Source organism: Typopeltis vanoorti, chromosome 3 (genome assembly GCF_054136105.1).
Source record: "Typopeltis vanoorti isolate ZY-2024b chromosome 3, IOZ_Tvanoo_1.0, whole genome shotgun sequence".
In the NCBI taxonomy this organism is placed as follows: domain Eukaryota; kingdom Metazoa; phylum Arthropoda; class Arachnida; order Uropygi; family Thelyphonidae; genus Typopeltis; species Typopeltis vanoorti.
This window is the reverse complement of record NC_143551.1, coordinates 36339595-36356748: the sequence shown is the minus strand read 5'-3', so window position 1 is coordinate 36356748 and position 17154 is coordinate 36339595. Positions and strand designations below refer to the sequence as shown.

The following is a 17154-nucleotide window of genomic DNA, read 5'->3' as shown; positions in this document are numbered from 1 at the left end:
TTACTGATGGTGATGTTGGAGATCAGTTACTGATGGCGATGTATTCCTGGAGTTGGAAGGATAAATAGTGGTGTGAAATGGATGCATCATGGAATTATGTAGGTGCTGTAGAGGAATATATTATGGAGGAGGACATATAAAGTACAATACAACACATTCCTTAGCAGCATGAAGAGTATAAGGTAAAGAGAGTAGTTAGGAAGGAGAAGTTGACATATGAAAGGCAATTCACTCAGGCAGCAAAACAAAATTCTAGATAATTCTGTAGTTATATGGCTAGTAGAAGAAAGGATGAAATGGAGAACTAACTTTAGTTTCTGGAGATGGTACATGAATCACATGTACTGAAATTACAGTTGAAATATTCAGTAATTATTTTTCAGTGTATTTCAAGTTGGGAATTGGGAGCAACATTGAATAACTGGGAAAGAAGAAGAAATATCAGCAATTCAAGAAAGTTAAGTGTGTGATATTTTAAGTAATCTCAGTGTTATCAAATGCTATGGGACTGGATGAGATATTGCATGACCATTATTAAAGGAATATACCACAGCAGTTCCCTTTAATTCATTATTCAGCAAGAATCAGGGCACAAGAACAGTCCAAGAAGAATGAAAGGAGAGAAATATAGTGCCAAGGCATAAGGAAGAATCCAAATTATTGGTGTCAAATTATAGGCCAATTTGCACATTAAATGTGATGGTAAGAATTTGGCAGAGTGGCTGGTTTGAAATAGATTACAAACTTGGATTAATGTGAACAGACATCTCTCATGGGTTTGTTAAGATGTGGCCTTGTTTCAGAAATATAGTTACAATTTATAATATGGTGATGACAAGTGGCAGAGGGGAGATACAGTGATTTTTTTTTCTGTATTTTGCAAAGGCATTTGATAGAATACCACATGAAAAATCACTGAAATTAAGTAGGATGGCGGATATCAGTTGGTAGTCTGGTTACAGGGATGGAACAAAATAGAAAAGCGACAAGTAGAGTACTGCAAGGTTCTGTTCTATTAATGTTTCCAAAAATTATTGCTCTAATGAGAAAGACAGACAAATAGAGATAAAAAAAAAGTAATGGTTTCACCCAATAAGCCTGATCAGGTTACACCTGGAATTATACACAGATATCTATATGATAAGGAAATATTAGTCTTAGTCACTTGCTTCTGAACTATCCCTATCTCAAGATTCTGAAATGTTGAGTACAATGAGAGATTAAGGAAATATGCTTTGCAGAGCTCAGATGAGAAGTGATATGGAGAACAAGAGGTCATCCCTTGAAACTGTATATTATGTTAGTAAGGGAAGAAGACTTTTCATACACTCATTCACCACATAAGGAGTGGTGAATGAGTAAATTGTGTTACCTGAGTGGGTGGTGAATACTTTAGTGTTGAATGTTTTCAAGGCAAGGTATGATGTGTATTCTAGTCTGTGAGCATTCAGCCGCTTATGTTAAGTTTTTTTATTTTGTGGAGGTCTAGAAATAATACTAATACATGCATTTTAATTTATTTAAGTAATAAACAGAGAGTTTTAGATATCATCATTCTGCATACTTTGTAGGTAACCAGAGCATTGATCTTGGTTCTCCTGTTAAGCTTCTGACATTGAAGGAATATGACAAGGTAAGCTATTTTTATTATTTAGGGACCCATTGCATAAGTAATGGGCTCTTTATGGTTTCTTTTTCTTCATATAGCACATGCTTAGTTTTAAACAAGTATAATACAGTATTCGGAACTGTTATGCAAGGTATATATATTAGCTTATCTATGTTAATGTATAAAGGCCGGTATTTTCCAGTACATTTAACCACTATACAACTTAGTGTCATTAATGTCATATATATATATATATATATATATATTTTTTTTTTTTTAACACAAAAAAATTGTTTTATTAGCATAATGGCAAATATTAGGTTCTTTTGTGAAATATAAGGTTTCTTGAAAATATGCTCTCTATCTTTTGGAGTGCTTTCATATTGTGCAGGTTATGAGAGATGAATCTCCACTTTGTAAAAATTCTTAAACTTCTTTGAAATGTATGTTGTTCAATACAACAGATGAAATTTTTTTATTTATTTTTTATTTTATATATATATATTTTTTTATGAAAGGAGAGTCCATGAGAGCATATTTTAATTTCAGTCAGAGATACAACACTTACAGAATGATTTGAACAGGACATGCTGGAAGTGTGGGCAAATGATAATAGTTATAAATTCAGTGTTAATAAGTTTAAAGTTATACACTTTGGCATTATGAGATATCCAATGACATTTATATATTGGTATGATTATGCTTTGAGAAACTGATGAGGCTAGTGATCTTGGAGTTATAATGATATAGGAATTGGAAGTTTAAAGGCTATGTAGCAAAAATTGCATATATAAATATATAAAAATATTGCAGATATGCCAACCACTCAGCCTGGTTGGCTGAGTGGTTAGCATATTTGCTCTCCAGCCAAAAGGCTGCGGGTTTGAATCCCACTATGGGCATTGATGAAAAAAAACTAAATTTATCATGGGCATTGATGTTTGTGATTATCTGTGGAAGTACTAGTGGTGGTCGGCGGTAGATGGCATTGTGTAGTTGTGGTTAGTTATAGTTGGTGAAGAGTTATAGAGTAGGCATCCTCCTTTGCTGAGTCTTTGGCCTCCCTGGAGGTGTTACTTATTAATAATAATAATAACTCAGAGGATAATTGCAATATTAAAACTAACATCAACATTTAAGAATAAGTAGATCATTTTGCCTCTTTATGAGGCCTTGATATGACTTCACCTAAATCACTGTGCACAGATTTGATCTTCTGGATTTTGAGGGGAAAGAGAAGCAGTGGAAAGGCTATAAAGAAAAATAACAAAGATGATACTGGGATTATGAAGAGCAATTAGTTAGGGACCGTATACAACACTGGGCAGATGAGGGTAATGTTATCTGTGAGAGTCAACATAAATTTGTGAAGGGGGTGCTCTTGTTTTAGTAATATGCTAGCCTTTTATAATAAAGTCACAAGAGCAGTAGATGAGGGAAAGGCATATACTGCCATTTTCTTGGATTTAGCGAAGGCATTTGACAGGGTTCCACATGATAAGCTGCAATTTAAGTTGTAGCACATAGGTTTGGATGTCAGGTTGGTCAACTGGATTCAGGATTGGCTGTCTGATAGGTATCAGAGAGTTGTGTATGGTGAAGCAGTTTCAACGAGGCAGAGGGTTACAAGTGGGGTCCCACAGGACTCAGTACCGGGACCTATATTGTTTAACCTTTATATCAATGACATTGTCAGTGGATTGCAGGGGGATATTCAGTTGTTTGTGGATGATGCGAAGCTGGGAAGGGTTATAAGTAATGGTGCGGATGTGGTAGTCCTGCAAGAGGATTTGAATAAGCTAGACAGATGGGCAAATGAATGGGGGTCAGTTTAATGCAGCAAAATGTAAGGTCTTGAGGTTTGGGACAGGTCGATGGGATGCTGCCTACTCTATTGGAGGAGCTATACTGGAGTAAGTAGGGGAGATAAGAGATCTCAGGTTGATGATTGATAGAAACTTGAAATTCAGGGGACATGTTGCAAAGGTGGTGAAGGTAACACAGAGGATTGCTGCAATAATGAGAAGAACGCTGACTTGCAGAGATAAAAGAGTTATCATTCCATTGTATAAGACCCTGATCAAACCCTTCGACTACTGTTCTCTGATTTGGTTCCCAGGATTTGAGGGGGATAAATTAGGGAAGTTATCTGCCTTTGTACCCTGTGGAAAGGGTACAAAGGCAGATAACAAAGACAGTTTCAGTAACTGTACAATGTTAGTTATGAGGATCATCTGAGGGAATGTGGACTGCAGAGGTTGGTGAATAGAAGAAGGAGAGGTCATATGATTGAGACTTTTAAACTGTTGAGAGGTGGTTATAGAGTTGACACTGATGAGTTCTTTCCCTTGGTTGAACAGTGGAAAGGAGTGATGACAAGGGGCCATCCCTGGAAGTTGCGAAAGGAAACTGTGAGCAAGAGGGTGAGGAGTGGTTTCTTTGTGTGGAGAGTGGTTGAACCATGGAATGCATTGCCTGATAGAGTGGTGAGAGCGAGAACGGTCAATGAGTTTAAGGACCTCCCGTGATGAGTCTTTTGACTCCTTGGAGGCCTAAATAATAATAATAATAATAATGAAATGTAGATATGATGACAGACCGAGAATATGTGGACTGCATTCACTAGTAGACATGACAAACAGGAGTGATATAATGGAGGTCTATAAACTTCTGAATGGATGTTATTATTATTATTACATACTCTCCATGGAGTTGGCACACTCATTATGGGAGGTTCATTTAGCATATCTATCATATTGAATCTTAAAATCCATAACACTCCCCGCATTAACAACACATTTAAGCAATGCATTTTATTCACTGAAAAATCTATTCTTCACACCACTCTTCATCACACTCTTACATAACTTCCAGGGATGGCCTCTGATTCTCCCCCCCCCTTGCCTTTGGCTCTTTTTATAATTGCAATCCACATGTCTTCAATCTTTCTCCATAGCCAACATTCCATAGTTCTGATATTGTCTTAGTCACTCTTCTCTGGATCCTCTCCAATGTTTTCACATCACATTGAAAACCAGGCAACCAAATCTTAGCACAATAGTCCAAGTGTATATATACAGTGGCACAGCTATCTCCTTATCCTTTCATGTTATCTTAATACTTCTTATCATAGCACGACTATGATGTGCAGTCTTTGCAACACTTGCAATATGCCCTCTAAACTTCAGTCTACTGTCAACCATCACTCTAAAAGATTGATTCTCATCCATTTCCTGCAGTACAGCACCATCAATACAACATACAGCCTTATATTTCTATTCCAAAATGTAACACCTTGCACTTACTAATATTAAAACTACAATCCCCACTCCTTTGTTCAAGTCAAAAGTCTATTCATATCTTCCTGAAGAGAATTAACTTCAGCAGTGCTACTTATAATTCTCCCCAACCTTGAATCATCAGCAAACAAATAAAGATCCTTAGTCAGTCCACATGCTATATCATTTACAAACAAGTTAAACAGCAGGGGTCCAAGAACAGAACCCTGGGGCATGCCACTAGTTACCCTCCTTTTTTGAGACACTGCTCCATCACACACAACTTGCTGGCATCATTCAAAGAGCCAATCTCCGATCAGTCCAACCAATTTACTATTCCCACCCTCTGCAGCTTATACACCAACTTATCATGTGGAACATTTTTCCAAGTCCAAGAATATCACTGTATATGATTCTCCCTTATCTAACACACTTGTCACCTTATAAAATGCAAGTAAATTACTAAAACAAAACCTACCCATCACAAATCCCTGCTGACCATCATAAAGAATATTATGTTCATCAACCCAATCTTGTATTCTATTCCTAACCATTCTCTCCAACACCTTGATTACAACAGCAGTTATACAGACTGGTCTATAATTGGCAGCTTCTGTCCTAAAACCATGCTTGAAGAGTGGTAGTATTTTGCCTTCTTTCCACTCCTTAGGAACCTTACCTATTGCAAGACTTTCATTAAATAACCAGGTCAAGGGGATAGCTAACAGTTGTGCACATTCCTTAAGAATACATGGTGATATGTCCTCCATTTCCACAGCCTTATTAATATCTAATCCAATCAACACCTGATACACACCTCTGATTCTTTACTTCCAGTTCTCCTAATAATTGTCTCCCTTCTGTATATTGCATGGCATCATTTACATCAGCATGATACATGCTGATAAATGCTCATTCAATAATTCCACTATATCCTGGTCACTCTGCTGTAATGACTATTCACCAGTGTCAACCTGCCATAAATCTCTCTCTCTCTCTTGCTTTCCAAATAGTGGAAGAATTCCATTGAATTTACCTTGGCTTGACCAGGCAATTTCTTATCATACTGTACCTTTTCTTTCTTTACTATGCTCGTCACCTTCAAAAAAAAAAAAAAAAAAAAAAAAACACTTAAAATCTTTCAGCCCCTGTCAGGTTCATGTTTTGGAACCATTTATAATCTTAAACGTGCTAAGTAGATCTGAAAGTAAGTAAATCCTAGATAGGATCTGATTATTGCAGAATGAGGAAACTATTTTTGCACATTATTTTTCTAATGGTATCCATTTCAAGATCTGTACAACTGTGCATTGTTTCATTGGTCAAGCATTATTATTAAATATTATTATTTCGTGACACCTCCAAGGAGTCCAGAGACTCATCGAGGGAGGCACCTACTCTACAACTCTCTGTTTCCATCATCTACACCAACGCCATCTATTGCTCACCACCACTAGTATTTTTTGTCTCTAAATTGCATGTGTCCTAAAGGCTGATTTGTCTGTATGCAGGATGAAAAACCTGCGTTTCTGGGAGAAAAAACCCTCCTACCTTCGTATGAGATTGGCTAACTCACCTTCAATAGAAAAAACCGTTAAAGATTTATCCCATCAGAACGAAAATTTAACTCAGGCCTTTTCCAATCAAAGGGCACAATGTACCATTGTTCTTCCAATTGCACTATGGCATTTTTAATATAAGAGATTTTTTTAGGGGATCATAATGGTATATTAATGAAACTTTCAATAACTGTAAAGATTTGAGTTTTTATAAATACAGTGTAGTATAGAAAATTGCACATTATATTTCATATACATGCATGTTTTTTTTTCCTTTTTTTTTTAGCACATAGCTGACCTGGAAAAGGAGAACTTTAATTTAAAGTTGCGAATGTATTTTTTAGAAGAAAAACTAGGAAGAAAATTTAATGCTGGTCATGATGATCCTCAAAAAATTGTAAGTTGTGTTTACATCCTTTGTGATACAACTGTTTACAGTGATTTCCCAATTCTCCATTATTCAACCTTCAAATATCAAAACTCTCAGTTAAACAACCCTTCAATATGTTAGCATATCAACTGATTTATTGTACAGCACCATGTAACTTATCTTTAGTTAACTGAATGATCTGACTGGCAAACTTATTTCCCAACATGATTGGATAATTGAGGGATTACCATATTAGTTATTTTGTAAGATTTATGAGAGGATGAGATTTTAAATTAATTTAAAAGTTATTTTAATGTACTTTAAATGGCAGCTTCCCATATACTGACTGTAACAACTTCAATGTAATGTTCATTATAACTGACTCAATAAGTTTTGGTGTAAACTGTCTCATATTTATGAGGCAGTTTACACCAAAAGATATTTATTATATTTTGCTGAAGTATTAGTTATGATGAAGAAGAAATGCTAATTTCAGACTGTTTGTTCACATGAAAAAGAAATATTACTATCATTATTATTATTATTGTTAACAGATCTCTATGAAAGATTCATGGGAAGAAGTCATCCACTAACATTTTACTTTTAAACATTTTCACACTTGCTGCATTCATAACACACTGGCAGTACATTCCACTCTCCATCTAAAAAGAATGTATTTTTAACACTCTCTCTCTCTCTCTCTCTCTCTCTCTCTCTCTTCCTTCCATTTCACTCCTGTGAACTGTATAACTTACAGAGTGGCATGCTATCCTTTTGCAATGATTTAGAAAAATGTTTTCAGAAATTTAAATAGCATATTGCATCTTCTCTGCCCATACACTAAGCTCTGCATTTTGTACTTTTTCAATCTCTTCTTATAACCAACAAGTTCAGAGTCTTGATACTGCTATAGCTACTTATTTTCAAATTCTTTCTAGAGTTTTTTCATTTTTACTGAAAAAAACAAACAAAAAAAACCCAAACAGTTTTTTATGGAGTAATCGATCTGTAATCTGATCAAAGTATTATACTACCTTTCTATCTCTAGTCATCAGCATTCTCCTTCATTGTAGTAGTATACTGTGGAATATTTATGACATTTTATACTGCACCCCCTAAACAAGTTCCTATTGGCTATTGCCCTTAGATTCCAAATCTCATCAACCTCCTGGAACTACCAGCAAAACATTTCACTACTACTCTTCTTTTCTGAGATACTTCTGCATAAAGTGTACATAAACAGCAGCTGAAAATTTATTTAATTAAAGATAGATTAACTAAATTATTTTGATTCGCATATCCATCATCAGTGTAATGCAGTTGGAAATTTAAAAATTAAATTAAAAGGCTGAAATATATGGCTTTTAAATAAATATTATACATTTATTTTCTTGTGTTTTTGTGTGAATTGAAGAAACAGACTCATTGTGACATATAGCAAATAGCTAGCCAAGGGAAATTCCAGAGAAATTTTTTCTGTGTTATACAGCCAACATGAGCAGAAATTATGGAGAATGCTCTTGTTTGATGGAGATGGTGAAAATAAGGGAAAAAAAATAGAGGACCAGGACAGAGGTAATTGTAGAACTGTTCAGACAGAAATATCATTTTGACAAAACTATCATTTTGTTAAATGGATGGATAATCACTTGTCCATGACATTTATACACATCAGCTAATACATGGATACCAAATGTCCATTGAAATTGAAATAACATTTGGATACTGTTGAAATAATATGGATATGAAGAATAAATTATTTGGTACATTTCATCCATATGTCCATTTGGATAGTTAATGCAGATGAGGATGATGGTATTAACTGAAGGACAAGAAGAATTGGAAAAATTAGCAGTGACTGAGACAGAGGAGTTTTGACTTTCGAGTGTTCTCATACAAGAAATAAGAAAAGCCATATTGATTATATTATTTTCGAAAATAATATTTGAAGTTAGATGAGATTTTACAATACATTTTACAAGAAGTGAAAGTAAGTGATATGGGAGCAAATGAAAGTATAAATGAGGAAATGGAAGTAAGGTGCAGCAGAACAAAAATAGTGAGACTATGGAATGACAGAGAGTGAAATTGCTGGAATGCAAGATTTGAAGAAAGAGTTATTCAAAATGAAAAATGAAATGAGGAATATGAGGAGTGATATTAAATGTTTAGTGGAAACAAACAAAAGAATGCAAAATAATAGAATGAAAGAAAAAAGAGAAGATGAATGATTAGAGAAGCAATGAATGGAGATTGTATTATTAGAGCATTATCTAATGAGAGAGTCCATAAGCACCTCCGCAGCACAATTGGAAGAATGACGATACGTTGTGCCCTTCGATTGGAAAAGGCCTAAGTTTGATTCTTGTCGTGATGGGAGAAATCTTTAAATGGGAATTTTTCAATTGAAGGTGAGTTAGTTAATCTCATATGGAGGTAGCAGAGTTTTTTCCTCCGAGAAACTTGGGTTTTTCATCCTGCATACAGACAAATTGGCCCTTCATGTAATTTACAGACAAAAATATTAATGGTGGTGGCAGGCAGTAGATGGCGTTGATGTAGATGATGATGGTAGTAGAGGTTTGGTGTAGTGTAGCGTAGTTAGGTGGAGATGGAGTGTTGTAGAGTAAGTGTCCTCCCTTGATGAGTCTTCAGACTCCTTGGAGGTGTCATGAAATTATAATAATAATAATAATAAGGTCTGCTATATAGGAGAGAGAATGAGCAAGATATTTCATGCTTTGGACATTAGGAGGAAATGAGCAAGCGAATTAGTGGTGGTTGTGGGAACCAATGATTTAAGTGGATATAAGGAGAATGTAAGGGAGGATATATACTGGAATTGAGGTGAACGAAATGGAGGTGAATAGTATATTACAAAACCTTAATGTGAATACATCTGTGGGATTGGATGGTACACCAACTCTGGTCTTTCGTGAAGCGGCTAAAGAATTGTCAGTGCCCTTGACCATTTTGTTTAATTTGAGTCTCAGGTCTGGGTTAGTCCCGAGGGGGTGGAAAGAGGGGATAATAGTTCCACTGCATAAAGGAGGTTCCAAGACTTGCAAATTACCAACCGATCAGCATATCAGGAGTCGTCAAGGTTTTGGAGAAAGTAGTCAAGAGAAAAATACAGGAATAGATAGATGAAAATGGGATATTGTATGAGGGACAATTTCTTTGGTCAGAGATCCTTTGACCACTACTATTTAATTTGTTCATTAACGATATAGGAAAGGATCTGAGAGGAACTGTTCATTTGTTTGCTGATGATACAAAGTTGGGTAGAGCAATAGTGAATGCACATGATGTCAAAATTTTGCAGGATGATTTGGATAGATTGGAGGACTGGGGTAAGAAGAATGGATGTCAATTTAATGTGGCAAAGTGTAAGGTTATGCATTTTGGGGTGAAAAGATTAGCAGCAGTATACCACATTAGTGAAACTGTACTCCAGGAGATTGATGAGGCCAGGGATTTGGGAGTGTTGGTGGATAGGGAGTTGAAGTTTAGGGGGCACATGGCAAAAATGGCTAAATCAACTCATCAAATCACTTGGTTACTGAAGAATACTTTGACGAGCAGAGACAAGCAAGTTATTGTTCCACTGTATTGAGCCTTGATAAGACCCCATCTTGACTACTGTGCCCAGATCTGGGCACCAGGATTTCTTCTTGATGGGGAGGAGGTGGAGAGGATCCAGAGGCAAGTGACCAAGATGATAGCAGGACTATGGAATGAACCTTATGAGAACAGGTTGAAGATTTGTGGGTTGCAGAAAGTGGTTGATAGGCAGAAAAGGAGTGATATGATTGAGACATTCAAATTACTGAAGGGTTTCTATAAGATTAATTCAGAGGATATTTTTCAGAACAGGACTGGTGGTGGGAGGACTAGGGGCCCTCCATGGAAACTGGGCAAGAGTGTGGTTAACAAGGGTGTTAGAACTAGGTTTTTTACTTGGAGAGTGGCGAATGAGTGGAATTAGCTGCCAGAGTCTGTTCTGGGTGCCATGACTGTGAATGAGTTCAAGGCAAAGTATGATAGATACTGTGTGGATGTTGAATAGTTGTTCTTGACATAATGTTTAGGGCCTCTTTCGATGAGTCTAAAGACTCCTTGGAGTTGCCTATAATAATAATTATAATAATAATCTCATGATATTATTATTATTATTGAGAAGAGTGAAAGATAACAGTATAATAGGAAAGGTTGTTAGTGTATTGCTGATGTATGACAATGATGAGTTGAGATAGAGAGAAAGAATCATGAATGTTATGCTGGTAGAGCTGTATGAAGAGAAGAGAGTGCAGTTTGTGGATGTATGCATGTATTTAAGGAAAAAATGGAATTATACGGAAGAGATGGATTGCATTTGAATGGTTTGGAGAGAGTGAACTGGAGAAACTGTTGCTTCATGGAAGTGCTTTGTGATACAAGGAAGGGAGAAAGAGGTGAAGTGAAAAATTAGGAGAGTGGTTGTGAGAGATGAAGAGAGAATGGGAATGCAAGAAGAACAGAGAAATTTGGGGTGATCCCAGGTCGAATGGGGAAAGTGAAAGTAGTAGTGAATTGTTACGTCGCTGTTTTCTCTATATTATACCTTGTTCTACCTCTAAATAGCCCTCTTTCTAATCTACTGTTGTGCCTTTAAAATATTAATTCAGTACTATTTCCTTTTCGGATATTGGCAAAATTTATTTTATGCTGCGCCAGCCAATATCCTATATCAGAAGAGACTCCTGTTCAGGGAAACAATTCAAAATTCAAAAGGGAGACACACAATAATTAATCTTACGCTAGTGCCATGCAGATTCAGTTAGCAATCGTGACCTGAATCTCACTTAAGCAATAATATCTAATTCCTTCCTGCCAAAAAGGTTCTATTTCATAAGTGGTGGTTTGAATTCGTAATCAGGCATAAACTCAGGTATCAGGTACAAAACGTTTATTGGAAAAGCACAAAACGTTTACAGTTAAGAAAATTCAAATACTCAATAGAACAAAACTCACTCTAAGTTAAGGTTCATACTAAATCACAATGAAATTGTGTGAGCTAAATCCTTCAATTACGAAAGGATAAGATTAAGTGTAAGCATAACACTACTAGGATATAATTCCTTTCACAAGTTATTCACAGAACACGCATGGAACACTTATATTATTACTCTATCAATAACCATCTTAATTCTAAATTTCATTAGTCAAGCCTAGCCATTCTCAATCAAAATACTGCCTATCAACAATTCTTCTTTGTTCCACATGGTCTTAACTAATTCAATCAAATTATCACTTAAAAGTTCTCCATTAGTGTCCTTAGTTTACAGTATACACAAATTTCTTATTCTTCTAAGCGATTTTTAACATAGAATGAAATTCTTTACATTACCGGATCCTTTCTGATCTTCATGCCGCCATCTCATGTAGATCTGGATTACCTTACTGTATATTTATCGGCCGTCTTTGCACCTGGCGATGCACTACGCTTTTCTTTGAATCATTTCCAGACTGTGGTGTGCTGTCTACCGCTCTGCAGGAAATTTTCTCCATTCTCCTTGATGGGACTTTATTTGAAGGCTCGATTCTGCATAGGCCGTCATAACACGATCAGCTTCACTTGGAAATCCTCAAGCGTTCTCAAGAATAGTTCTCATCGTCTGACATCACTGTAGTCGACCCACCCCTCTCTCACGAATCCCCGACAAAAACTCCTAAAACTGGAATCCAGGAACTGAAGAAGGAAAAAACCCTGTAATATGGTGCGCATTGTCTTTTATTCACCCTTTCGGGTGCCTTCTATTCTATGTGTTTTTTACCCACGAACCCCATTGTTCATGCCCCTTGAGTTCATCGTACACTCTCCCTAATCTGTTGGGTTAGCCTATTTCAGGTAGTCGTTCTGACGTCACTTTATGCGTAGGTACAGCCTCCATCGCTACGCTCGACTCGTACAGATTATACACGATTATTCCGGATTACTACTTATTATCTTTCTGGAAATTTCGTAATGTACTAGACAGCTTAATGGGATTTACAAATAACTTAACAATTCCCTTACATAATTCTTACTATTCTGACAATATCTTTGCTTCTCATTTCAGTTATACAGGAATAAATTTCAATATATGGCACATCCGGATTTATCACATAACATAAAGAAATTTTTCATAATTATTAGCTGATGTGCAGGTATCTCCTTAATTAGTAATATTTATCATGTTAAATCCTGAATGAATGATTTCTTTGCAAGGTTCCTTCATTCGGGATCAAACAGAATGTATATACAAAGATGATCAGCATAAAAATGGGACAGATCAGGATGTAAGTGGAGTAGTTGAGACTGAGCAGATATATGTGGTAAGCAGTGATAGAGTTGATTGGGGCAGTAAGGGCAGGTGTGGTGGAGAAATCACAACTAACAAGTGGCTTGGGTAGGACTAGTTATAGACCTAAAAGTGAACTTCTGTGTTTATTTACAAAAGCCAGGAGTATCAGAAATAAGGGAGATGAAATTGTTTCGCAGAAAGGATTTATTCACTCCAAAATCATTGAAATAAATGAAATATGGTTGAATGAGGATGATATCCTAATGGGAATAGAAATGGAAGGGTACAGTGTTTTTCGTGAGGATAGAAAGGACAAGAAGGAGGGGGGGGGTAAGTGCTGCTGATGATAGCAGGGAAATTATGTCCACATATGGTCAAGATGAAAGAGGGAAATAGTGGCAATGGCTTTTAGGCAGTGTGGTGTGATGTGGAGATTAACAGGAAGAGATATTTCGATGGATTTTTCCATCTAAATTTGCTTCTACATTTCATGGTCACTACCCTCCACATTACCAGGTCTATAGCAACATCCAACAAAGTATTTCATTATATTCACCTCTATCTCACACCATAGCTCAAAACCACTGCCATTGTTTCTCTCTTTCATCTCTACTTTGCATGGGCAATATTCCTTTTCTAACATTACTCCATGTCCCTTTTTTGATTTTTCTGTCTTCATGACAAACATCATACCTTCCATCTCTATTCCTGTCATGATGTTATCATCATCCAGCTGCATCTTATTTATTCCATCAAATTTTGGGTGAACAAATTCATTCAATGTAGCAATTTCATTTTCCTTATTTCTGATAGTTCTAGCATTCTTGTATATACAAATATAACAGTGATGACTATATTACTCTCTGTTATAGATATAGAGCTGTGACTTATATATAATGTATATATCAACTAGTATAAAATGCTAGGTTTTTCATGATATTTGAAAAAAAGTTGTTTTGTATATTTATAGAATATACAGTTACAAGTAGAAGTGAAAACATTAAAGAAAGAGTTAGACCAAAAACATAAATTGCTTCAAGAAGCTCTGTAAGTATTAAAGATATCTTCAAAATTTCTCTAGTCTTATAAATGTGCTAATTAATTATTTTTTTATTAATGTTATTTATCAGTAAGTTACTAACGTACAGGCATATCTCCCAGTCATAAGGCATGCTATGTTCCAGACCACTGTTATTATTATTATTATTATTTTATTATTATTATTCAGGCCTCCATGGAGTCAAAAAACTCATCGTGGGAGATCCTTCCTAAGAAACACAAAGTCTATCAAGACTCATCGAGGGGAGGTCCCCCCCCCCCCTGAGAAACACAAAGTCTATCATACCACTCCTTAAACTCACTGACAGTTCTCACTCTCACCACTCCATCAGGCAATGCATTCCATGGTTCAACCACCCTCCATGGAAAGAAACCACTCCTCGCCCTCTTGCAAACAGTTTCCTTTCGTAACTTCCAATGTAGTATATATATATATATATATATATTTTTTTTTTTTTTGTTCACTTGTAGATGCATATAATGGTTTAATAATGTTTTTAAGCATATGCATAAATGACATAAATAAAACATTTATTCATGCCAGATATTCTCGCCCTCTTGCAAACAGTTTCCTTTCGTAACTTCCAATGTAGTATATATATATATATATTTTTTTTTTTTTTGTTCACTTGTAGATGCATATAATGGTTTAATAATGTTTTTAAGCATATGCATAAATGACATAAATAAAACATTTATTCATGCCAGATACACAAATGAAAAAAAAAAGTTATTCTGAATAGCTTGGCTTAAGGATACATGCTAACCGGTTTGGTCATTAATCTACACTATTAAAAGTTTTTTCATTTTGACAATAAGATTATCATGTTTACGGATAATTGTAGTATTGACTGGTGTAGCACTTTTCACTTCACTAATAACTTTATCTTTGTAACAACAGTAGTGTGAGGTAAGTTTAGGCTGTGGCCTATCTCAGTGTTCAATACACCATCATTACTAAATTGCTTGTGGCTTGTTCAAGAGACCAGAAGGCCCCAAATGACATTTGTATAGAAGTGAGTTTTCTTTACCAAAGGCAAAACAAACTTTTCTGTTTGTTTTGCCTTTGGTGAAGGTTTCAGTTGAGAATCACTGTGAAGCTGGAGTTCTTGTTGCAAGCTGACTGTGGTGTGCTGAATTTTTTCTTGAACTACCTTGGTACACCTGTTAAACTATGGCTTGGAAAGTGGGCAGGAATTTTGGAATTTTCTGTAACTCCCTCACTCAGTGCAGGTGCTTGAATGAGATGAAATAGAAAACAGTAGATGGAAATAGAAAACAGAAAATAGAAACAGTAGTTGGACTAGAGAAAGGACGTTTAGACATTCCGGAGGTCATCCCACTTGGCACTGTTGTAGTGCCAAAGGAAACATGAGTGGGAGCGCTTAGGGAAAGGGCATTCTGTGAGAGAGGAAACTTACACAAGACTATGGTCTGAGTTACTGAGAGAAGAGAGTGACTGCAGATATATTCAGAAGAGGAACTGGTTAAGGAAATGGATAACAAAAATCAAGATGGTTATCAGGTACTTGATTCTGCTTAGTAGATCTATGATTTGCATTAGATCATTATTATAGTAAATACTTTTGCATCTCTTTCAGCTTGGTTGATTGAATCGGATAAGGGAGGTCATTTGGAGTTGTGGATATTGAGGTCATCCGGAATGATGTCTTGTGTAATTGGATTGCAGAAAGTCAAGCTTTAGGGATAAGAAGAAGTTGAAGATGGCAGAGTGGTAAATACAGCAGATGAGCATTAATAACTGAATGAGGCAAGGAAACCTTAAGCCAGAGGAGGTCAGATACATCCAGAAATGCAAAATTCTAAATTTTGCATTTCTGGATGTATCTGGAAAACTGCCCTTTGAAATCCATGTCCTGATATACTTCTGCCTTTTTTTGGTTTCAATTCCTCTGCTATCATTAGCAAAGCTATCCCCCCTCCCCCTTAACACCCTGTTCCTTTTGTCCTCTCTGCAGACATCCTTACATTTTATTCCTATGACCATATCATCATAATAAATTTAGTTTAATCCTTTATCCCAGTGTGAGCAAACAAAGTTTGTGCCTGAAAATATCTTCAGGACTGAATCTCCATCTCTGGGCCTGGCTCCCACTGAAGAGACCTCAATAAAGGTAGAAACTAGTCTGGGTAGTGGCCAATCCCTTAATGCATAACAGTATACATATCCACAAGGAGATGTGTTTTGCATTATGGGAGATACTGGGATAGGAGTGTTGGTATCTTGCTCCACCTTTGCTACGAGTTGCCCTGGTGTTGCACTACTTACCCAGGTAAGATAGTACAACACTATATTCAGTCCTGAAGATATTTTCAGGTGCAAACTTTGTTTGCTCACACTGGGATAAAGGATTAAACTAAATTTATTATAGTCTAACCTAGTGAAAAATAAATGACCATATCATCCTCGGCCAACTAGGTCTCACTAATGCCTATAACTTCTGGCCAAGTTGAGCTAATTTAGTGTCAAAAATTCCTTGCTCTTACTTTGAATACTTCTGGCATTGGTAAGATAAACTGCAATACCCACTTCATCCCACAACCTCCTTTACACTTTGTGTTGCTTAACCCACTAAAGTTAAGAACCAACCTAGGGTGCTACATTTAGCACCCTAGGTTGGTTGACAATGTTGACAACAGTATAGTGATTGTCTTGTGGTGGGAGATTATTTTACTGTGCTGAGCAAGACCACAGTATTGGAGACCTGATGTGGCTTTGCTCCTGTTGAGTTCATGCTTGAGAGAAGAAGGAAATGACAAAAATGAAATGAAAAGAGGAGCTGTGATGGCAGAAGATGAGTCAATGTATCCAGTTTATGGACATATATAAATCCTTTTGCTCATTAGAATTAGTCTGTATGAATGAGCCTGCACTTGAATGTATTTGAGGGAATAGGCATCTGTGGTTAGTGAGAGGAGAATGGATGTGCAG

At 36.2% G+C, this 17154-nt stretch overlaps 1 protein-coding gene across 2 annotated transcripts in view; it reads left to right on the top strand.

Moving 5' to 3' along the window:
- LOC150108046 (uncharacterized) overlaps positions 1-17154 on the top strand; it is a 342334-nt gene that overhangs the window by 77187 nt on the left and 247993 nt on the right. For both annotated transcript variants that reach the window (XM_090390587.1, XM_090390586.1), the window contains exons 3-5: positions 1572-1633; positions 6733-6843; positions 14113-14189. In XM_090390587.1, coding sequence (XP_090246713.1) covers positions 1572-1633; positions 6733-6843; positions 14113-14189 — 250 coding nt within the window. The remainder of the gene's footprint in view (positions 1-1571; positions 1634-6732; positions 6844-14112; positions 14190-17154) is intronic.